The sequence below is a fragment of the Dermacentor variabilis genome, chromosome 5 (genome assembly GCF_050947875.1).
Source record: "Dermacentor variabilis isolate Ectoservices chromosome 5, ASM5094787v1, whole genome shotgun sequence".
NCBI classification, from domain to species: domain Eukaryota; kingdom Metazoa; phylum Arthropoda; class Arachnida; order Ixodida; family Ixodidae; genus Dermacentor; species Dermacentor variabilis.
The window spans coordinates 10,897,467-10,921,510 of record NC_134572.1 but is presented as its reverse complement, the minus strand read 5'-3'; the positions used below and the strand labels follow the sequence as shown (position 1 = coordinate 10,921,510).

Below are 24,044 nucleotides of genomic sequence, written 5' to 3'. Positions count from 1 at the left end.
CGGCAAAATCGTTACTAATATGGATGAGATAGTTGAAGTGGCTGAAGGGTTTTATAAAGATATATACAGTACCAGTGACACCCACGACGGTAAGGTGAGAGAGAATAGTCTATATGAACTTGAAATCCCACAAATAACGCCGGAAGAGGTAAAGAACGCCTTGGGAGCTATGCAAAGGGGGAAGGCAGCTGGGGAGGATCAGGTAACAGCAGATTTGTTGAAGGATGGTGGGAACACTGTCCTAGAAAGATTGGCCACCCTATATACACAATGCCTCATGACCTCGAACGTACCGGAATCTTGGAAGAACGCTAACATAATCCTAATCCATAAGAAAGGGGACGCCAAGGACTTGAAAAATTATAGACCGATCAGCTTACTGTCCATTGCCTACAAAGTATTTACTAAGGTAATCGCAAATAGAATCAGGAATACCTTAGACTTCTGTCAACTAAAGGACCAGGCAGGATTCCGTAAAGGCTACTCAACAATAGACCATATTCACACTATCAATCAGGTGATAGAGAAATGTGCGGAATATAACCAACCCTTATATATAGCCTTCATTGATTACGAAAAAGCATTTGATTCAGTCGAAACCTCAGCAGTCATGAAGGCACTACGGAATCAGGGTGTAGATGAGCCATATGTAAAGTTACTGGAAGATATCTATAGCGGTTCCACAGCCACCGTAATCCTCCACAAAAAAAGCAACAAAATCCAAATAAGGAAAGGCGTCAGACAGCGAGATATGATCTCTCCAATGCTATTCACAGCATGTTTACAGGAGGTATTCAGAGACCTGGAGTGGGAAGCATTGGGGATAAAAGTTGATGGAGAATACCTTAGCAACTTGCGATTCGCTGATGATATTGCCTAGCTTAGTAACTCAGGAGACCACTTGCAATGCATGCTCACTGACCTGGAGAGGCAAAGCAGAAGGGTGGGTCTGAAAATTAATCTACAGAAAACTAAAGTAATGTTTAACAGTCTCGGAAGAGAACAGCAGTTTACGATAGGTAGCGAGGCACTGGAAGTGGTAAGGGAATACGTCTACTTAGGGCAGGTAGTGACCACGGATCCGCATCATGAGACTGAAATAACCAGAAGAATAAGAATGCGCTGGGGTGCGTTTGGCAGGCATTCTCAAATCATGAATAGCAGGTTGCCACTATACCTCAAGAGGAAAGTGTATAACAGCTGTGGCTTACCAGTACTCACCTACGGGGCAGAAACCTGGAGGCTTACGAAAAGGGTTCTGCTCAAATTGAGGACGACGCAACGAGCTATGGAAAGAAGAATGATAGGTGTAACGTTAAGGGATAAGAAAAGAGCAGATTGGTTGAGGGAACAAACGCGGGTAAATGACATCTTAGTTGAAATCAAGAAAGAGAAATGGGCATGGGCCGGACATGTAATGACGAGGGAAGATAACCGATGGTCATTAAGGGTTACGGACTGGATTCCAAGGGAAGGGAAGCGTAGTAGGGGGCGGCAGAAAGTTAGGTGGGCGGATGACATTAAGACGTTTGCAGGGACAACATGGCCACAATTAGTACATGACCGGGGTAGTTGGAGAAGTATGGGAGAGGCCTTTTCCCTGCAGTGGGCGTAACTATGATGATGATGATGATGATTATGATGATGATGAATATATACCGGGCCTCCGCGCGCGTAATAGCTAGGCGAATGGTGGCCTCTTCAGCCTCCTCAGAAGTGGCAGTTGAGGGTATGTGAAGGGTGGTAAGCGGTTGTAGAGAGGGGTTCGTGATGGCAACAACCGCATCCTCACCTGTGCATGCGGCATCCACCCACATAGCGTCCGGTTCCGTGTCATGGTGTTTGTGGAGCGCCCGTGCGCGAGCTCTGCGGCGGGGTTCGTGGTAGGTGGGGTGCATGTTTTTAGGGAGAGGTTTAATAAGAAGTTCGCGGTGAATGTGGTGGGGTACCTGGAGCTGTGTGGGATCCGTGGCTGGGTTCCTGATACCGAGGGTGTGTAGGATGTGCCTGTCAGTGGTGGTTCTCGCGAGACGTATGTATTGTGTCTGTCGGTGGGCCTGAATAAGCTCACCTATCGTTTTATGAGGCCTAGCTGGAGGCATATTTCGGTGGAGGTATTTAGGGGTAGGTGTAGTGCTGTCTTAAATGCTGAAGAAATAAAACGAAGGACACCGACCAACAGAAGTGCTAAAAGATGAATGAATCTAAAAGACGTTTCGGCTTCGCTACGGAAGCCTCGTTCACAATGGGATGACGGAAGGTTTATGGAAGCTTATGTATGCTACAGAACGTGACATAAGCAGCACGTGTATGACGGGGGGAGGGTTCCCTCATTTCGATTGAGCGTGTGACGTGTTTTTTGTATCTCCAGTGATTCCAGATACAGCCGCGATTTTAGGTTTCTTTCGTGGCCGATAATTCTCGAGCGATCCCAGTCGATCTTGTGGCCCGTTGTATCCGTGTGCTCGGCAAGGGCATTCGACACTACGCTTCTTTTCGACATCATGCTGATGCTGCCTCAGTCTCTGTTTGAAGTTTCCCGACTCACCAATGTATGCGTAGTCGCAATCTGCGCAGGGTATCTTATAGACCACGCCGGGAAACGATTTTCTCGGAAGCCTGTCCTTGCCGCCGACGAGCGCTTGCCTCAGCTTACACACGGGCACGTGCGCCACCTCAACGTCATAACTGCGTAGAACGCGAGGCAAGGTTTCGCTTATCCCTGGAACGTAAGGTATGGCAGCACGCTTTCTTGGTCGGGGATTGGCCGGACGAGCTGGATCGGACAGACGGCGTTCCACAGCACACAAGAAGGATGTGGGATAGCCGCTTGCCGAGAGATCACCTCGCACGTGGTCCAAGTCAGTGGAACGACTTTGTGCTGTGGTGCAAATGCAGTTCATACGGTTGAGCAGTGAGGCAGCAACCGACCTTTTGTGAGCGTCTGGATGAACGGATTTTGTTTGTTTGGAAGTTTGTTTCCCCTCTTTCCGCTGAGGAACGAAAAGCTGTCAAGCGACTTCAGGCGAACATTGCAATCGTGATCCTTCCCGCCGACAAGGGGAATGCAACAGTGCTAATTGACGCGGCTGTCTACAAAAACAAGATGTTGGCTCTGCTTAATGACCAGTACACTTACGTCCGGCTCACTCGGGACCCGACCTTGAAGGTTCAGAGGGACTTCCAGACTCTCCTGGCTGACGTGTTCCGCTTCGTAGCTCCCGAGCACAACTCTTTGTATTTCAAGCTTCTCTGTCATAACGGTGCTGCACCTGCACTTCATGGTCTGCCAAAGGTTAATAAGCCTAACGTCCCCCTACGTCCAATCGTCGACTACACTCGCTCCCCGCTCTACAAATTGTCCGCATACCTGCACCAGCTTCTGGCTCCACTCATCGGGAAGAGCTCCACGCACGTGAGCAACTCCTGTGACTTTATTGAAAAAGTTCGTGACGTGTCTCTAGACGACGACGAGGTGATGGTTTCGTTCGACCTGGTGTCGCTGTTTACCTCAATTCCGACCGACTTGGCTGTGGAAGCATGCACTTCTGCTCTGGAATCTGACAGGACCTTGCCAGACAGGTCGTCCATTGACGTTCCCGACCTCAAGAGGCTACTCTGTTTTTGCCTTGGAAACACGTACTTCTGTTTCGACAAGGTCTTCTACAGGCAAGTCCACGGTACGGCAATGGGTGCATCCGTCTCTGTTACTGCTGCCAATCTTACGATGGAATGTTTGGAAAGGCGTGCTCTCGCGTCCTTCAGGCCTAGGCCAAAAGTTTTTCTGCGCTATGTTGACGACTGTTTCTGTCTGATCCGGCGCAGCGCTTTGGATTCGTTCACTGCGCACTTAAACAGTCAAGAAAAGGCCATCCAATTCACAGTTGAGACAGAGGTCGACAGCAGACTACCTTATTTAGATGTACTTGTCACCAGACGCGATGGACGGCTCTCGTTCAGCGTATACCGTAAGGACACACACACTGGCCGCTACCTGAACTTTCAATCCGTTCATCCAGACGCCCACAAAAGGTCGGTTGCTGCCTCGCTGCTCAACCGTACGAACCGCATTTGCACCACAGCACAAAGTCGTTCCACTGACTTGGACCACGTGCGAGGTGATCTCTCGGCAAGCGGCTATCCTACATCCTTTTTGTGTGCTGTGGAACGCAGTCTGTCCAATCCAGCTCGTCCGGCCAATCCCCGACCAAGAAAGCGTGCTGCCATACCTCACGTTCCAGGGATAAGCGAAACCTTGTCTCGCGTTCTACGCAGTTATTACGTTGAGGTGGCGCACGTGCCCGTGTGTAAGCTGAGGCAAGCGCTCGTCGGCGGCAAGGACAGGCTTCCGAGAGAATCGTTTCCCGGCGTGGTCTATAAGATACCCTGCGCAGATTGCGACTACGCATACATTGGTGAGTCGGGAAACTTCAAACAGAGACTGAGGCAGCATCAGAATGATGTCGAAAAGAAGCGTAGTGTCGAATGCCCTTGCCGAGCACACGGATACAACGGGCCACAAGATCGACTGGGATCGCTCGAGAATTATCGGCCACGAAAGAAACCTAAAATCGTGGCTGTATCTGGAATCACTGGAGATACAAAAAACACGTCACACGCTCAATCGAAATGAGGGAACCCTCCCCCCGTCATACACGCGCTGCTTACGTCACGTTCTGTAGCATACATAAGCTTCCATGAACCTTCCGTCATCCCATTGTGAACAAGGCTTCCGTAGCGAAGCCGAAACGTCTTTTAGATTCATTCGTTTTTTAGCACTTCTGTTGGTCGGTGTCCTTCGTTTTATTTCTTCAATGCTTCATCCCGACCAGACGGGCTTCCGTCGAACCCTTGATTTCATTGTCTTAAATGCTGTTCGGATCATGGCATCCAGGGTGGAGATTTCTCTGCCCTGGAGTGCGGTGCTCGTACTGGCCTAAACTTCGACCTTGCGGCGTCAAACCGCTTTGTAAAATTGTAAATCAATAATTTTCAGTAATGAATTGCGTTATAAGTGCAACAACTTGCATTGAAAAAGCACGTGCGCAGAAACTCCTTGCCTTGTTGCGTTTGAAAAATTACGATTGCTTGAAAATTTAAAGAAGTAAAGCGCGTATTGAGTAACACTACAACCACAACTGATGGTCCACAAGCACGAATGGTACACACATCCAAGCGATCTCAAGGCTTCCCTCCTACCGCTGCTGTCCCGTGTGCACAGTGGGCGCCGGCTCGGCGGGCTGCGTGCTCGCCAACCGGCTCACGGCGGACGGCTCGGCGCGCGTTCTCCTGCTCGAGGCCGGCGGTCTCGAGGACGAGGCTGCCCAGGTGCCCTTCTTCTCGCCCCTGCTGCAGCGCACCGTCGCCGACTGGGACTACGCGAGCGAGCCACAGAGCGACGCCAGTTATGGCTACGACGACAACGTGAGTCGGTGCGGTTCACGCTGGCACAAGTGCTCTCGGGTCCCCATACTGACTCATCGCAGCGGTAGGGCCAATGAAGAGCTGAAAAACTTTTTCTTATGTAATTTACTCGCATCGATTCCCGAACATGACGTCGCTATCGAGACATATCAGTGCCGGTGCAATCTGCTGGCTAACATCTGCTGGAGGCTTGTAGGATCAAGAAACATTTTGAGCGCCCTGGTTTGCCTGAACATGTGCATTAGCGAGGATGTTGCGTGGCACGACCACGGTAGTTCTACTGTACTCTTACCAAATCCAAGTTCTCCAAGCTGCGTTGCCTGTTACAGCTTGCTTCGTCAATTATGTAACTGGTTGCATGTAACATCGTAACCATGGTTACATGGCAACTGGTTACGACAAGCAATTAAATTACACTTAGCGTTTTGGAATAAAGATGCAATCAAATATGTACAAAACAACCGGAAAATACAAAGTAGTTATACTGCGTTCCATACATAGCAGTCAGCGCTGTAAAGGCTAGAGAGACTTCTTGCAGTGGGGGGGGGGGGGGGGGGGGCTTCATTCGCACTTGGATCTAGTTAATTGGATGTTTTTTTTACAGCAATTGTGCGCAACTGCTTTTTATATAGGCTCAGTATTGAATGAAACAGGTTTAATCCTTAGAAACAAACACACTGTGATATACGGCTGCTAATGCGTTCTTTGAGATCATATTCATTTTTGTTGTTCTTTTCGTGTTTTTTTTATTTGAAACCCGTCGCGAGGAGCCTAACGTGCATGCTCGCGCGAGCGAACGCTGTTGGCGCGCAGCGATGAATGGACTGATCGCGCGGAGTGATAACTCTTCTTGACCGAACTTCTTGTGCTATAACTTCCACAAGGTTGACCGCTATGTATGGAACGGAGTATAATTACACGTAATTCGTTACGTATACAAGTCTGAATTCAGTGCCTGTTACATTATTGTGCTAAACCAAATGCCTTTGGCCCGAACACGGCAATCTTATGCAAGAACGCTGATCTAAGGAGCTTTCTGTACGTTTCACAGGGCTTCAATACGTCACAATTATTCTAAGCTCATGCATGCGTCCTGGCCTATGTGTTGTAGGGCACGTTAAACAAACTCAATCGCTCACTCTCTCAATCGGCGAACCCACTCAATATCTAAATAAATGGACTAACTTTACTATTTTATTATAACTTTTAATGCCTTAGCACTCTTACGGTACTTCACGCACTTTCCAGGAGCTTTCTATATGTGTGTGTTTCCATCTATATATGTTTGTATCAAACAGTTTTCCCGTCTACCTGGGTTACTGGGTAGCCAATGGTGGAATGAGGGTAGGGCATCGGGCTGCTTCGCTGAGGTAACAGGGTTCGAAATCAACCATAGGACCAACTTGGGTTGCTGAGTATGTGGCAATGTGTTCATACATGCTGCTTTTCAATGAATATTTTTCACTCCAACATGGGTCACTTAAAACGCGGGACTGGGTAGGAGCCACTGCTCTAAGAAAGACGCCGGCGTGGAGCCCTGGGTATGTTCCACTCGATCTGTGCTGGTCTTCAACGAACCTATTTGATGCCGACTTGGATTACTGGGTGTGTGCCGCTTTTGAATGAACGTCTTTGACGCTAGGTTGGGTATGTCAAACTGGGAAAGTGCCGTTAAACAATGACGAAAAAGATCATTTAAACCGACGCGTTTGCAGTCTGCGCTACAGGAGCACTTGGTGTGCGCCGCTTTTCAATGAGCTCTCACGCCAGCTCTTTAGCGGGCTGCGCCATGAATGGAATAGGTATGCTCCGCTCTTCAATACACCTCTCGCCAACTTGGGTTACTGAGTATGTGCCACTGAGTGTGCGGCAAGCGAGGGATTAATTATCAACGTTCGAAGGCACCGGCGCGCCACACTTCTCGTATCGGAGTCCACACGCGGACTTCGCGGCACTGTCACCAGATGGAGCAGCATGACCAGGAAGGAGCGCGAGATAGGAACCACGTTTCCACATTGCGCATTTCTCAGCGCTCCCACGCACTGACGCACCATGCACTTCGGAGGCCACGCACAGGCTTCGAGGCGGCGGCGCTAGATGGCGCCGAGTGTTTTTGTGGAAGCGCGATACAGGAGCCCCGCCGCTGTACACGCCTCACACATACCTCGTTTTGATGGTGGTCATGCGTTGTGTCCCTATAGTGGTTCAATGCTGATGCATTACCGTCGCAGTCATCATGAGATGGTTCCTGCCGCATTTTTTTCTACATTTTATTTTGTGTTCTTGGTTGCTGCTGGCCTTTAACAGGTCGAGCAACTAGGACGAGGTTGTCAACGTTTCAGCGAAATTGCGAGTCAAGCGAGTTGTATTTAATTATGGCATTTGGTTCTTTTTCTCACGCTGGCTCTGATTCCTTCAAAATTTTTTGTCACACCGTGCACTGTGAGGGTCTCGTCACATGTGGTCTAGCTGCGCTAATTTGCATGGGATAGAATCAGAGGATCCCCTGTTCCTTGAATGAATGCTACGGAAGAAGCCAGAGTGTTAGGCTGCAAATTAATGTTTACCATTAAAAAAATTCAGCCCACAGATATTTGTGTGTTCTCCACTCAGCAGAATGCGTCCGCAGTAGGTAGAACTAAATACTTTGACTTTCACAGCGAAGCTTCTAGGTTGAGTTGGTATTGTACAAGTTAGCGTAAGCGCTGAACAATATTGACAAAGATGGTAGCATTCACACAAAAGTGCTACCCACGATTGTGACAGCTATCACATTTCTGCAACAGTCTTAAAGGTTCAGTTTTGAAATCATTTTATGTTATTGTTGGTTTAAATACACATTGTGCCAACTCATGAGTAAAGCACTTCCTTGCAGATAAACCGATATCCGCGAGGAAAAGTTCTGGGAGGCTCAAGCTCTATCAACCACCTGATTAGCGCCCGAGGAAACAAGCGAGATTACGACACCTGGAAGTCAGAATATGGCGCTGTGGGGTGGTCCTACGATGACGTTCTGCCATTTTTCAAAGATATTGAGTCCTCAGATTTAGGCTACGACGACGGTATGTTATGCGTGTATAATATGTATTTGTGGTGGAAAGAAAACGCATTTTTGCGCAAGTAATTTTTTGTTCCAGGAGAAAGGAATGGATGTCTGAGTCAAAGCGTTGACAGGAGCCATTGTGCAATAGCATCTACTCTCATCTCTGTTCACTGGCTGTTGTTTGCCAGTGCAACCACACTTTCGAATAGGCTGCATATAAAGATCTACCCCAAGACAGTATTCGGAAAGTAGCACTAATCGCGATGAAACTAGAGGAAAAGCTTTTGGAATGAAAACGTGCCACACATACCGCGGAAGTAAAAGCATAGCAACACTACATAACGAGGCAAAAAGAAGTAAAGAGAATCCCAGAAGCGTCACTCAGCTCAAGTGTGCACTCAAAAGACTATAGGTGCATGAAACTTTGCACTAACATCTGCAGTACTTGCAAACATATGGGTCTTAAAGTTTATGAAAGTTTTTATCAAGTAGTTAGTCTTAACTGCTTTCGCAACAGAGACCGAGAAAAAAAGTTGATGTGAATTAAGATGAACTATGATGAAGTTGTCCACGATACTGTTGCTGGTGTGCTAATTTAAAAACATGGACGTAACAGTGAATAGAAACATGTAGTGTTTGAAGGTAATCTCATTCGCCTTTGATTTGAGTACTGAAAACTATAAGAAGAGCTTGCATCAAAACCTGTGTGCTCTGCTTAGTTTCTGGAATTTTGAACATTTGAATTACTGGCTGATTGAATTACAATCTGACCCTAGCTTAAGTGAATAAGCTCTGCGGAAACGCGCAAGTTAGAGGAAGTTTAATGAAACAGACTGATATGCAGTTGAGACAAATGCTAAGGAGGCAATATGTATTCGCGTATTCTGCGTTGCGTGTTCCGACTTGGTTAATCTGGTTCCTTTCCTTTCAGAGTACCATGGCTTCAGCGGCGAGGTTCCCGTATCGTTTCCCACCTATCACACGTTAGCCAGCGACGTTTTCCTGCAGGCTGGCGAAGAAATCGGATACAAGCTGGGCGACTACAATGGCGAGAACCAGAACTGTAGGTTGCGCCTTGGTACATGTATAGGCAGAGAATACACGGGGGAAAGCCAGACCTTAGTTTGTTAACTGCTTAGTACGGAGCTGCGCAGCAAACCTGTCATCATTTACCCGATTTTTGACGATTCATCATCCGAGCGCATCCGGTTCTCACCAGCTTGTCGGCGATATGTCTAACATGTCCGTATACAGTCAGACTTATTTAGTAAATTCCCTCGCTAATGTCCTCTCCTTTTTACATCTGTGGTCGGGCCAGCATAGAGATGGACGTTTACGGAATACCTTAGAGGTGCACATGCATCCGCGGGATGTACTTCATAAAGTGCAACTTTGGTATAGCAATTACTGTCCCCTATCTTTGGTTGAAGTCGCTGTTTATATATCTTTTCACTCTACAATTTAACAGTTTTTTTTCCTTTTATTGGGATTTAAGGCCCATTTGTGTGGGGTGATTGCATAATTGCTTGCTTACATATGGTGGGCCGCGCAGAAAATAGACAAGATAAAGGAAACGTGAACACAGAAAGACGCGCCACTAACGCTGTCGAAAAAAAAAAAATTACAGCGCTCAAGTTTCGACAGTTTTGTACTGTCGTGGCCATGCATTTTTAATGCATAATTTTGAGATGTTGGCGCCTATAAGTGGTGGTTGCTACTATTCACATGGATTGAGAGAGAGAGGCACATGGAATTAATTCACAGTAAAAATACGGGCACAATGTGACACAGAATAACTTAAATGCTACACAAATATAATAATAATAAATAAGAAAAAGGAGCTCACAGAAGATAGTCAAACTCAAATTCAGGTCACATATGTACACATAAAGTTAGCTCACAATAAGGCAGACTTCAAACGCGCGTATTTTCAAGGTGCAATAGTCCTATCCTAACTCTAGTACATCATGTATGAGCCTACAAGTGCCATGAGTTCTCTAGTGCTGACCATTAAATCCTTTATGAATTCGGTATCAGTGGCCGGAAATTTCCAAAGCACACAGAATATCCCAAAGCACACAGGATGTCGATGACACGACAGTCATCATGGCGTTATTGTAAGACAAACATTGCATAACTCAAATAGCACAGTTTACAAGATAACAGAATACCATCATTGTCCACAAGAAAATCGCGCAAGGCTTTCACAGCTTCTTCTAGTTTATAGGGGCAGAACCAGGGACCGAGCAGTTTTTTCACAGATAAGAGCTGCCTATCTAAGGCGTCAAGGAGATCACCAAGTGCCTCCCTATGTTTGTGAAAGTGTGGAAATTCGTCGAGGAAATGTTCTACAGAAGCTTTCGGGGTGCCACCGTGTATGCAGTCTTACGGTGTCTTCCGTACGCGGCACAGAAAACGAGGTGTGCACTCCACGTGGAGATGTATACACAGTGTAATAGTTTCTCAAAATCACGCTATATCTTGAGGTTTGTTGTGAAGCGTAACAAGGTGTCTATGCTGTACAAAGACAATTTTCTCCATTTATCTAGCCATGTGGTTTTTGATTATTTGCACCTCAGAACTTGGAGGACTCTTTTGGCGTCGGATACAGTATATGGTATTGGTGTGAGTTTGTTCAAATCAGGTGCCGCAGCAGCCATTCTGTCCGGCACTTCGTTTTACGTTGTTATAATGTAGCTTGGGGATCCACTTCAAACGAATCTGAGGACCTAAACAAGAGACAATAGTCAACATTTACTTGATTTCGCATCAAAGCGGGGTTTTATCCCATAATTATAGTATTGCATTAATGTTAGCAGAGAGTCCTCGAAGTCAGAGTAGATTACTCAACTATTAGTGCGTGTAATTTCGCCATAAATGTAGCAGCTAGTAGAATGTCTAATAGTTCTGGTGACGTATCATTTGGTTTTTAAAAAAGACGGTAACATTTTCTTACGTCACATGCCGCGATGTAAAACGCAGCCATCGAACTGACATTAATCGTAGATGAATCTGAGAAAGACGTATTGTTCTCCTGTAGTTGGCTCGTATGCCCATATAATAAATTTTGCCTCCAATAGATGAATTGGAGACTTCTTTGCCTGGAACTTTCAGCATTACTAAAGGCGTAATCAGCCACCTTGGAGTATGATTTTTGTTTGGCCATATGTTGTATTTTTCGAGAAACGAACTGTGAAGTGTTCGCACCACATCACAGATACTGCCACACCTCTGCACGAGCTTTCTCTGCGGACAATATTCGTGTCAAGATGACAAAATAAAAATAAAAAGTTAGATAAGAACGGCCACACGTCTCTCGTGTGCCAACAGTCTGGATGTATGGTTCCCTCGTTTCAGCTATAACGTGGAAAATTGGCGGCTTAACCTTTCACGAGGATCTCCAAGGCGTCTAGGCGATCACGTCGTGCAGTAATATAGCCAGCGTTTCATGGATATAGAGACAGACAGAGAGAAAAAGAGAGACAGAGAAGACAAAGTCTCGAGAAGCGTACAGTGTTATATAGCCCTTAAAGAGAGGATCTTTACCTGGTCGTATTGGGTTCCGGGTAAGGGCCACCGGATTCGCCGTCTTCTTGTTACGCAGCGTCAAAAGAAGTGCTGGAGCAGTAGCTGGAAGTCTATACGCGGTAGATCTCTGAACGAAACGACTCCGAGGAAAACTCCAGCTTCGTAAGCAGAGAGGTTAGTTTTGAAGCGAAAGCTTGCAACAATCTCAGGGCGCGAGCTCAGCGAGATACCTCTGGTTCGTCCTGCTAAAAACCTCTGACCTTGCTTCGTTAGCTGCGGTTGAACTGTTGTCACACGCTATCGCGTCCGTTACGCAACGAGCTGAGGACAATGCGTGGCTGCAGTTCGTCGTGTTCTCATTGAGAAGCATAGTGCATGACTTTTACGTAATCAAGCATGACAACTGCGATCAAGTATATCGCCATATGGGTTAAAATTGTACGGACATTTGGTGCCTCGATTTTGCACTTTTGCACATGGACTTGAATCGGGTAACCATGGTAGGGAGCCTCGACAGTTGCAGAGAGAGCTACGAATAAATACTTATGGCATTCACTAACCAAATCAAATTAGAGAAAACGCCAATCAATGTGCGACGTCGTGTTACTTTCCTAGCAACACGATGTTTCCAAGCAACACGATGTTGCTCAGAGGGCTACAATGCAGATGAATTGATTGATTTACAACCTGCATCTGACATGCTGAAGCAACGCTGGGAAATGAAATGCGCAGCAGCGGAAAGCTTCGGATCAAATTTGAGGGCCTGACGTTTTTTTAACGTGCACCTAATGATCTTCAGAAGCGTAGACTGTTGGGCCTGTTGGTGCATCATGTAGTGTCGTTGAGCGGAAATACGGGCGGGAAGAAACAGAGTGGACAGGACAGACGCTCATTTACGACTGAAGTTTAATGAATGATTTTCAAGGGAGCGGAGGGCCGCACATGCGCAGTCAAAAGGCTGATACAAATCTCATGCATAATCACATGCAAAAATTGTAAAAAATGCTAACGCCCAATGAGATACCTAATTTCTTTATCCGTCAAGGCGACTGATGGGACACTGATACACGTGGCAGATTGTGCGTATATCTGGCCAGTCTCAATAATTTCTCCTGCAGTCTGTCACTAGACTTGTTTAAAATGTCTGCATTTCTAAATAACGGAGTGCAACCCCAATCTTTGATTTGTGCAGGTAGGTGCATACCACCCGCAACCGCCTTTAAAGACGCTGAGTGCTCCATGAGTCGGTCGTTTACAAATCGACCTGTTTGGCCAATGTAAACTTTACCGCAGCGGAGCGGAATCTAGTAAACGACCTCAGTGGCGCAAGCCTCAAGGTGGTTTACATGTCTCTCCACACATGCATTTTTCTGCAGTTTCCTTTTCGCTACGATCACGTATTAGAGAGCACAACCTCGCGAGCTTACAAGGAACTGTGAAAACTACGTTAACTTCATGCTTGAATCATCCTTTCTTCAGATTGTGCGAAACTGCATGTATGTATGGCATCACCACAACCTTCGTTGGCTTCCGCTTTCCCTTTATGTTCGATAAACTAATGACCATCACGTCTATGTACATGCCCCTGACTTATCAGCCCTCTAGAGAAACATTTTAGAACTTTATTTATGACCTGCCTCACCCTTACAGTGTCGCCGGAGATCTAAACGTGCGTAGTACACTGTGCGGCGACTCTCGTGATGCGAGAGGATAGCTAATAGAAAACTTCTTACTCTCCTCAATTGCATGCTTGCTTAACAAGAAGGAACGAATATTCTATAGTCCGGCACACAAAACATTTTCCTCCATAGACTTAGGCATAGCGTCCAGTACAATCGTGGCGTATCCTGAGTGGGAACTGCTTAATAACCTCCATGAAAGTGACCATTTTCATATCATTTTAAACCTTAAAAAACAAGCAGATTGCTCTACACACGTTCCTTGATGGAAAGTCGATTCGACCGGTTGGATGCGGTTTCGTGAAATAACACATTTGCCCTGGGATGAGAGAGAGAGAGAGAGAGAGAGAAATTTATTTACAGAAAGGCAGAGAGGTCGGCCTGAGCTATAACTTGCTCTGGCCTGCTACTCTACTCTGGGGAAAAGGGACGGGGAGGGAAAGGGCTGATGAATGATGATGGTATAAGGAAGAGATGCGTATATACAAATTCACAGAGTTGTGGTATCTCTAAAGGCGTGCGTCCAGCCCAGTGGCTTGGAGAAAAGCTACAGCGGCTCTTGTGACCAGGGCTGCGCTGGTTGCATTAGGCCAAGGACCTAAAAGAAACTCGTCCGATAGCGGTCTCTCATGGATGTTTGCTATGGAAGAGACAAGTTGCTGTCGTTCTTGCGCGTACGCGGGACACACGCAAAATATATGTTCAAGTGTTTCTGGCACCTCACAGCATTCACAGTTTGGGCTAGTATCACTGGCACCTATCATATTTCTATAACGGTTGGTGAATGCGACACCAAGGCGAATCCGGTGCACCATGCTCGTGTGGTTTCTATTGAACTTGTGAGGCATACGAAATCTCATTTCTTGGTCCCATTTGTGTAAACGCTTGTGTCGTCGATCTGGTTGGGCCCAGTGTTCCAACGTAGAGTTGCGGTTTACGCGACGAAGTAGGGCGTTTGTGTCTGTTCGTGAGAACGGAATGCGTACTTCACAAGCATTATCTAAAGCAGTTTTTGCTTCAGCGTCTGCCTGTTCGTTCCCTATCACGCCACAGTGTGATGGTATCCACTGAAAGGTGACATTGTGGCCATTTCTTGTTGCGTGGTCGAGATACTCTGTAATTTCTATAGCCATAGAATAATACGGGCCCCGTCTGAGGACACAGTCAATCGATTGCAGAGCTGGCTTGCAATCGCAGAATATCGTCCATGCGCGAGGACGCTCCTCGGAGAGAAATCGAAGTGCTTCCCGGATAGCAACAAGTTCTGCGGCAGTTGATGTTGAGCTATGGTCTAGTTTAAACCGGCGAGCGATGATCATATGTGGAATGACGAAGGCCGCAGTGGAGGCATATGGTGTGACAGAGCCATCGGTATACACATGTACAGTATCTCCGTACTCTGTAGAAATGTGCAACAGGGTGAGTTGCCTGAGGCCAATAGATGGAACGACAGACTTTTTAGTAATTCCAGGGATCTGCAATGTAACGACAGGTTTAGGCAGAACCCACGGGGGTGTTCTCGGAATACAGTCGGGAGAGAATCTTGTCGGCAAAACACTCTGATGCCGCGTTATAGTCGTTGAAAAGCTGGAATCTGGGTGTGTGGTAGGGAGCGATGACAGAGGATGGTGCCTGTGTCGGGTCAACACGCGGAGGTACATTCGAAGAGGCTCGCAGAGCAAGTACACCCGAATAGGACAAGCACGAGCTTCCGCTATAGTTCCATTGGTTGACGTGCATCGTGGGAGGCCCAAACATGTGCGCAATGCTTGAGCTTGAATGCTCTCCAGCGCGCGCACACAACTAAGTCCCATGCTTGAGAGCGCCGGCATGCTGTACCGTATATACCCTACGAATAGTGCTCGGTACAATTGGAGTAATGACGACTCCGAGGGGCCCCATCTTGTTGCTGCCACGACGCGAAGGACGTGAACAAAACTATTCAGCTTTGACTTCAGTGCGGCGACGTGTCTTGACCAAGATAATCCCCGGTCTATGACTAAGCCAAGGAATCTGTGGTGTGTAACCGTAGGTATCGCTACGCCGTCAACAATGATCGGATACATGCTCATTCGTTTTCGCGTGAACGTAATCACAGAACATTTTTCAGTTGAGAGTCGGAGGCCTTGACGCCGAAGATACTTAGCTGCGATTGTCACTGCACGTTGAAGCCTAGCACGCAGTTGGGGACGGGTGGCTCCAGATGCCCATATGCATATGTCGTCGGCATATGTGCTAATCTTTACCGTGCTAGGAAGTTCGGATGCAAGGCCAATCAATGCAACATTGAAAAGAGTTGGACTGAGAACTCCCCCTTGTGGAACACCTCGATGTATATGGTACTGTCCGGTGTCGCCATCACTTGTCGACATATACACCGTGCGGCCACTGAGGTAGCTAACAACCCATGTATATAGTCGGCCACCGATGTCTAAATCTTCCAGTGCATCAAGGATTGCATAATGGAGTACATTGTCGTATGCACCCTTAATATCCCCACTTACGTTCACTTTAGCTGGTTTCGCCGTTCAGCCTCACGTTGCATTCGTCAAACAGACTGGATTGCATTTAAGACCTCTGTCGACACCACCTGTCAGAGTATGACATCTCCATCCGAAATAGAGGACATCATTGCCTCTACCCTGCGGGACAAAACTAGAGAAGTCAGCATACCGAGGCACAGGTCATCGGTCGACATACAATATGAGGCCCTTCGTGCGATCCGTCGCCGCGCGGAACGGCGATACAGAAGAACAAAGTCACCGTCCGATCTTTCGAGCAGTCGCCGAGCTCAACGACATGTTCTTCGACATCTGGAGAAGCTTGACAGACAGCGTTGGAGGGCTTTCTGTGGATCCCTAGATCCAAGACAGCCTCTATCTAAGATATGGCGGGTCATACGAAGTCTCCAGGCAACTCCACAACAAAGACACCCATTCCATGCGGTGGCCCTACATCAACGCCGGACCGAATTAGAGGTAGCAGAGGACTACTGTAAACTGATTGTGGACGCATCTAATGCAGTGACTTCATCCCTTGTCACCATCGCACCCCCGTCACCTGATGAGCGGCTCGAAGTACCGTTTACGATGCAAGAGCTTGACGCTGCGCTTTCAGTTTCTCGACGCTCCTCGGCACCAGGACCAGACGGAATCACGTACGCTGCACTCTGCCATCTTGGCACCGAATCACGACGTCTTCTCCTATCTTTTTATAATGCGACGTGGGAGAAAGGAAATGTTCCAGATGGTTGGAAATGCAGTCGCGTTGTAGCGCTGCTTAAACCGGGAAAGTGCCCCAACGAGCTTTCCTCCTACAGACCGATCGCCTTAGCCAGTTGCGTCGGCAAAGTAATGGAAAGAATGGTTTTGTCAAGACTGGAATGGTATCTAGAGAGAAATAATTGCTTTCCTGATTTTATGCACGGATTTAGAAGAGGCCGTTCTTCGATTGACGGAGTTATCGACTTGGTCTCCACTGTTGAACAGGAAAGAAGTCGACGTCGGTTAGTTGGAGCCCTGGGATGATGTCCGTGCACTTAGTATAGACGATGCAGTAGCATACTTAAAAGCATTTGTAATTGATGCTGCATCAGTATGCACTCCCCAAACAGACATGTAGCCTTCGAAACGACGTCCTCCGTGGTGGAATGAGGAGTATAAGGAAACGCGGCATAAGTAAAACGGTGCTTGGAATCTCCAACGTAACTCCCCAACCACAGAGCACCTAATTAACTTCAAGGCGATTAAGTCACAAGGAAGAAGAACACGCGGTTGTGCAAAACGGGAAAGTTGGCAAAAGTACATCAGTGGCATCAATTCATATACAGACGAAAGAAAATCATGGAAAAGAGTAAAGAAATTAAAAAGCCGACAGTCTCATCCTCTACCGCTAGTACATATCCAGGGAGATACCCTCGCAGATCAAGCTGATTTTCTAGTTGCACTTTTCAAACATATTTCCAGTTCATCCCACTATTCCGACTAATTCTTGAGATATCAAAGACAAGCAGAGCAACAGCACTTAGATCGAAAAAGCACGCGAAACGAACCATACAGTCGTCCATTTAGCATGGCTGAATTTCAGGCTCCACTAAACTGTTGCAGCAAATCTGTCCTGGAACCGACGGAACAGTATACATCACATGATAAAACACTTAAGCCCTGAAACTCACAAAACATTCCTGTCACTTTTCAATGCCATGGGATCTACAGGTCTCATTCCGCCCCTATGGAAACAAGTCATCGTAATCCCAATTCCCAAATAGAGCAAGGACCCTTTAGCCCTCAGCTACAGACCCATAGCGCGGACAAGCTGTCTGTGCAAACTATTTGAGAAAATGGTGAACTGGCGCATGATCCATTATCTTTATAATAACAAAATACTAGGCCTCTTCCAGTGTGGGTTCAGGAAAGGCAGATATATTATAAACCACCTTGCCCGTATGGCGACAAACATCCATGATGCCTTCATAGACAAGCAATTTTTCCTATCAGTATTTTTTGACATGGAGAAGGCCTATGATGCTACGTGGCGCTTTGGAATTCTCCGAGATTTGCCTAGAATGGGTGACCGCGGAAACTTGCTGAGAATTCTTGAAAATTATCTAATAGCACATTTCGTGTGAGAGTTGGCAACGTCTTATACCCAACATTCACTCTGGAGAAAGATGTACCCCAAGATGGAGTGCTGAGCTGTACACTCTTCGTTGTAGAAAGGAATCCTCTGCATATCGTTATAACGTGCACAATGTTTTATTCTGCATATGTGGACGATGTGCAGATTCGATTCAAATCATTTATTCTTTCAACGTGCGAGCGACAGGTACAGCTTGGCATAAACAAACTGTGTAAGTGGGCTGATGAGAATGGATTTTGTCTAAACCCACAGAGAAGTACCTGCAGGCTCTTCTCAAGCAAGATAGGAATATTACCAGATTCCTATATTTCTCCGAATGGAGAATATCTACCTGTAAGTACCTGTAAGTACCTGTAAGTACTGTAAATTTTTAGGTATTATCTTAGGTTCCAAACTAAATTTCATCCCTCACCGAAACATGTACAAGAGAAATGTCTCAAAACGATGAATCTACTGAAGCTTCTGTCACGCACATCCTGGGAAAGTGACAGGCGATGCATCCTGAGCTTGTATAAGAATCTGATGCGATCACAACTTGACTTCGGCGCGATAGTTTAGCACTCTGCTGCACCTGGTGCGTTAAAGATTCTGGATCTTGTTCATCATGTGGGCACCCACCTGGCTTCAGGTGCCTTCAGGACTAGTCCTGTAGAAAGCCTGGATGTAGAGCCCAATGAATGGTCCCTACATCTCCAAAGGACATATTTAGGTTTCTCGTACTTCCTGAACATAGAATGAGATGTTGAACATCCATGTCACTCAAATATTTGTGACGCATCCACTGTCAGGCTTTATCGCAACCGCCCAGCTTTGAGAACTCCTTTGTCCCTGCGTTTGGAAGCAATTGCAAAGGCAATGGGTGTTCCACTTCGAGAAAACCTCCCAATGGCCCCTATTCGCTTTCCACCACACTTGGAACGGCAGACCATCGAGTGTGATATCTCTATTGTAGAACTATCAAAACATGCACCTGAAACGCACATACTTTCTCACTTCCTTGAACGTCAAGCGAAGTACTGCTGCAAAAAATTTTACACAGATGCTTCCAAGTCTCCCTCTGGTGTGGCTTATGCAACTGTGGAAGCATCGTTTTCATCATCGGGTGCTTTAAAATCCACACACCAGTATATTCACTACCGAAGCGTACGCGATGCTTACGGCCGTTAAACATATAAAGCAGGCAAATATCACTAAGACTATTGTATTCACAGACTCATTGAGCGTTACTTCATGGAACCCTAGTAAGCTTACAAAAACACAAGAACCCTGCTTTTAACGAACTGTCGTCATTGCTACGCGCAGCGTACGTGTGCAACCAAGTCATTGTTCTTTGCTAAGTACCATGCAACAGAGGCACAAAAGGCAGTGTAGCTGCTGATGAAAATGCTACATCAGTAGCCTTAGTGATACAGATATAAATAGACTCATAGCAGCCCTAGACCTCAAACCCTTCAAACGGCATCAGTTGAAGAAGTCTTGGCAAAACCAGTGGGATGCTGAAGTATCGAATAAGCTGCACATCATAAAGCCAAAATTAGGGAACTGGATAACCGAAAGGACAGAAAGACACCAGGAAGTGTTTCTTTGTAGATTAAGGATAGGCCATACCTACGGCACTCACTCTCACTTACTGACTCAAAGTGATCCTCCGACGCGGCGGCAGCCTTACAATTATTCTCGTTCTTCTTCAGTGCCCCGAAACAGAAGCATAGAGAAAAAAGTATTTCCATTCCCTGTATCGTGAGCATGTACGTACCCCATTACCCAACATTTTTTCTCATCAATCAACCGCTTTTCAATTTTAACACCATCTTAATTTTTTTAGCAGAAACACGCCTTAAAAATTATTTGGCCAAGTTATTTGTAGCACTACCTCCCCCTTGGAGCTGGCAGCTGCAATGCAAGGGTATATTTAGAGCATATACATGCCTCCAGGCCTTTAGCATCCAAGGGCTCTGTTGAGGCACTAGTGCTGCTGTATCCCATACGCCTCGCTTAATCATACTTCGTGGCAAATGTTTTATGATCATAGCACACATCACTAATCGTTGCGGTTACTTTAGTATATCTTTTGTTTCAGCAATTTATAGACTTATTCTAGGCACCTCTACAACCATGTTACATTCTTTGTCGCCATTAATATCCTACAAGTCTGACTACAATGCCATTAACTGTTTGGCACTACAGTAAAAAAGCACCTTAAATTTGAAATGTATATAAGTTAAAGAGGTGTGTAGGTTTAACCCAAATATTGGAGAGTAGAAATAGACCGTCGATCATCACTGGTATGTTCATAGCAGAAAAATCATGTGCTGGAATTGAATTTCGCACCCCCGGTGTGTCTCTTAGACGTACAAATTTTGCCTGCAAGTTTGTGTGTTCACACATGTTACTGTGTATTGTAGTCCTTTTTTTACTCAATGGATGTCACCGTTTCGTTCTGTTTTCGCAGACTTCTCTCGTGTTCAAAACAATATCAGAAATGGAGAGCGTTGGAGCTCCAGCCGTTCATTTATCGGGCGCAAGGTGCGTGCACGAGAAAACCTCGATGTGGGCCTTCACTGTCACGTGACGAAGGTGAGTTTATTTACCTTTTGTGTCTGGTTATACGCAACAAATCGCCCCCGGAAATATAACACTCTTAACATAGACAGTGTAAACAAACGTCAATACATATTATGCTCATGTACGTTAGTGGTGACTGCACTCAGCATTCAGCCATAGAAATATGTGGAAGACATCGGTGTTGCAGTGTCATGTCAATGAGTGCAATGTAAATGCTTTGCGCTGCTTTTAGCATCAATGAAGACGCTCTATCGGCTCATACTTAACAGTTACATCGCAATCACCATCGTTAAAGCGTCGCATGGCCACTGCCTCTACAATCTCTCTTACCTGCTGGCCTTTTTTTTTGCTGATAATCTCAGTCTATGAAAACAGAGGAGAGCAGCCTAAGCAACTACGGCAATGAACAGCCAAGTTAGACCCTCCAACAGCCCCCAGGGAACGTTCGTGCTGACGCAAGCGAATGTTAATGCACCTACCGGTTTGTCCAATGTAGTACCTGCCTCATTTTAGTGGAATGTTATATATGACACGTGTCGTGTAAGGAACATGCGAATTTTTATGCTTCGTTTCACAGGAGGTTCGCGTTAGCTCGCCGTCAGTAGCGGTTTCTTAGAAAGAACGTTTGTTTCTTTCCATGTGATACACACTTGTTCGGTGCCTCAGTAGTCTGTCAGCGTTTTCTTAGTATTTGTATCGCATCCCTGTTTGAGGTCGCTCTGTGTTTTTTATATGTTTTTACGTTGCTCTTCTGGTGCACACATGTGTTGTTGCATCTGGGTCGCAAGCCCCAAGGGTAGCGTTGGCGTGGCGGCCTGGGGCACCGCTGGAAGCATTCGAAGGTCCTGGCAAAGGATGAGTCGACTGCTAATAGAACAACTTGTTGATTCTAGCATCGCAAAAGAGCGGCCGGTCAGGTCGACCGAAGTGGAGAAACGGGAGACCACGTTACTCGACTCAAGAAATCGAAGCTTCTCTCTTGGCGTCCGGGGGCAGCTGCTTTTATACTCTCGGAGTCGAGGGCAAGAAGGAACGCCTCGATAGAGGCGCACGTGACGGCGGCGCATGGACGGCGCTCAGACCTCCTCGCTTCACAGTTGGGGAGCTCCTCTCCCCGGCTGCCGCGCTTTGACAAGCCTGGGCACCAACATGCACACACACATACACGCACACACACGAAGACACGTGGCATTGAAACATGCCTGGACGCGCTTGGCGGGAGGCGTTGCGGCAGCGCTGAACTGGCCAAAATGTCCGCCGCTTTGAACGAAGCCCCGGCGTCCGTTGCATCCGCGCCGGCTATACCGCACGTCGGAGGCGAAACGTAACAGTGTCTGATCTATAAAAGCTTGGCGTTTGTGTAATTAAATCATCAGTTGTCAGTATCGCTTCGTGTTGTCCCTTCCTTCAAGTCTTTTGTTTTTCTTGCGGCAACTTCCCAAAATCATGAATCACCAACTGGCCTACACCCACACTCTGCTATGCTACTCCCCGTACGTGAGCCGATCCCAAAGATAGTGCAATGCCCGGCCAAACCGCAGCGGAGCTGAAGCAGGCGTTAAGCTCTCCCCATACGTGGACCGGTCCCGAGTATAGTGAAATGCCGGGCCGACCCGCGGCGGAGGTGCAGTTCGCCATTAAGAGGCCCACATACACAGCCTCACTAGTCATCCTTCTTCACTGAGCTTTACTTACCCATTCTATGTACTAACCTTTGGCCCGTAAGCCGTGTTCAAATTATTATTTTCAGTCCATGCTTTAAAAACAAGAAAAGAAGAAAATCCGGCGCGGTAGCTTAATTAGTGGATGTAGGGCTTTCACCAGTGCACTGCTAAACTCGAGCTCGCGGGTTCAATCCTGGTCGCGGAATTGGATGGGGGGGGGGAAATAAAAAGAACAAAGAAAGCCACTCGTGTACCTATATTTAGGTGCTCCTTAAAGAACCCCCGGTGGTGAAAATTAAACCGGGCCTCGTAATCATATCGTGGTTCTGTAGCGTAAAACCCCCTGAATTTGTTTAATTTAAAGAAAAAAATAACAAATATGCAGCTGAATCACTCGCCTTTTTTCTAGGGGTGCAAACAAAATGAAATTATTTTCGAGTCTCATTTCCTACAGGTTATGTTTATCTTATATTTCATACCTGCATGAAAGTCCTTCCCAATTGTATGTGCGCTCAAATGAGCAGCTTGTAATTTATACAGGACGGCTTTCAGTTATCCGGTGCTCTATCATAAGGACAGTAATGAAGCAATTAAAAGAAGGGCATGTCTTACACGCCCGTAGAGATATATGTATAGGTCTGCTGTGTTCACTGAAGGAGATAAGTGTGATACGCACACATGTATCACTCAGTAATGGGGCTATTGATGAATTACAGTGCAGGTATTGACAAGGGCCGAAGAAGCGAGACGGCTGACGAGTGCTCGCCTGTCATACCATTTCTTCTGTCCTTGTGTACATCTGCGCGGCAATTCACCAAAATGTACCATTCAGTCTTAATGAGATGCAAATATCGTGACTGCCTCAAAAATAAGTTTCCTTTCCTGAATCGAGTTAGCAGATTTCAAAGCTGCTCCAAAACTGGTTGTTTGCACATTCAATAACAGCTAGGAACTTGTTAAGGAGAAGTTATCGGCCCCCGTGCGCAACAGCCGTGACTCTCCATCAGCAGAATCATTCGGAACAGTCCCTACTTGCATCGTTCCCTCGGCCTCGGGACCTCAAAGTGCTGTTATGCGTTACATCCGACAGGAAACTACTATTCAATATTTCAAATAGTGAACTCTAGAATCGAATACGATCTCGACAGCAAATACTATGCGATTAGGCTTATACGTTTCTACTTAATTTCTTCTGCTGGCACGTTGAAGGAGCTTGCCGAATCAATCATGAAGGTTAAATTGGTTATTACTTCCCATTCTCCCCGATTCAGGCTGAGTGCATAGATAACATCCTTTCTCTAGCACTGTTGTTCATGTTAGCGTAAAATCACTGCCGTGATTCCTTGTCTCGAAAAAAAAAAAAACTCATTGGTCCATCTGGCGCTGGTTTTATCTAGAACATCATCAATTATCAGCTACTTTAATAATCAACTCAGATACGCTCGCTAGCAGAGACGCACTTCGCAATGGCAGCTAAGTTGAAAACGTCTTGCTGTAGAATCC

At 46.5% G+C, this 24,044-nt stretch overlaps 1 protein-coding gene across 1 annotated transcript in view; it reads left to right on the top strand.

Annotated features, from left to right (window-relative positions):
* Window positions 1-3,106: 3,106 nt before the first annotated feature.
* Window positions 3,107-24,044, top strand: part of LOC142582133 (4-pyridoxate dehydrogenase-like) — a 52,806-nt gene continuing 31,868 nt past the window's right edge. Inside the window, exons 1-5 of the mRNA XM_075691528.1 lie at window positions 3,107-3,680; window positions 5,222-5,424; window positions 8,300-8,486; window positions 9,399-9,530; window positions 20,765-20,889. Of these exons, the coding sequence (XP_075547643.1) occupies window positions 3,107-3,680; window positions 5,222-5,424; window positions 8,300-8,486; window positions 9,399-9,530; window positions 20,765-20,889 (1,221 nt within the window). The remainder of the gene's footprint in view (window positions 3,681-5,221; window positions 5,425-8,299; window positions 8,487-9,398; window positions 9,531-20,764; window positions 20,890-24,044) is intronic.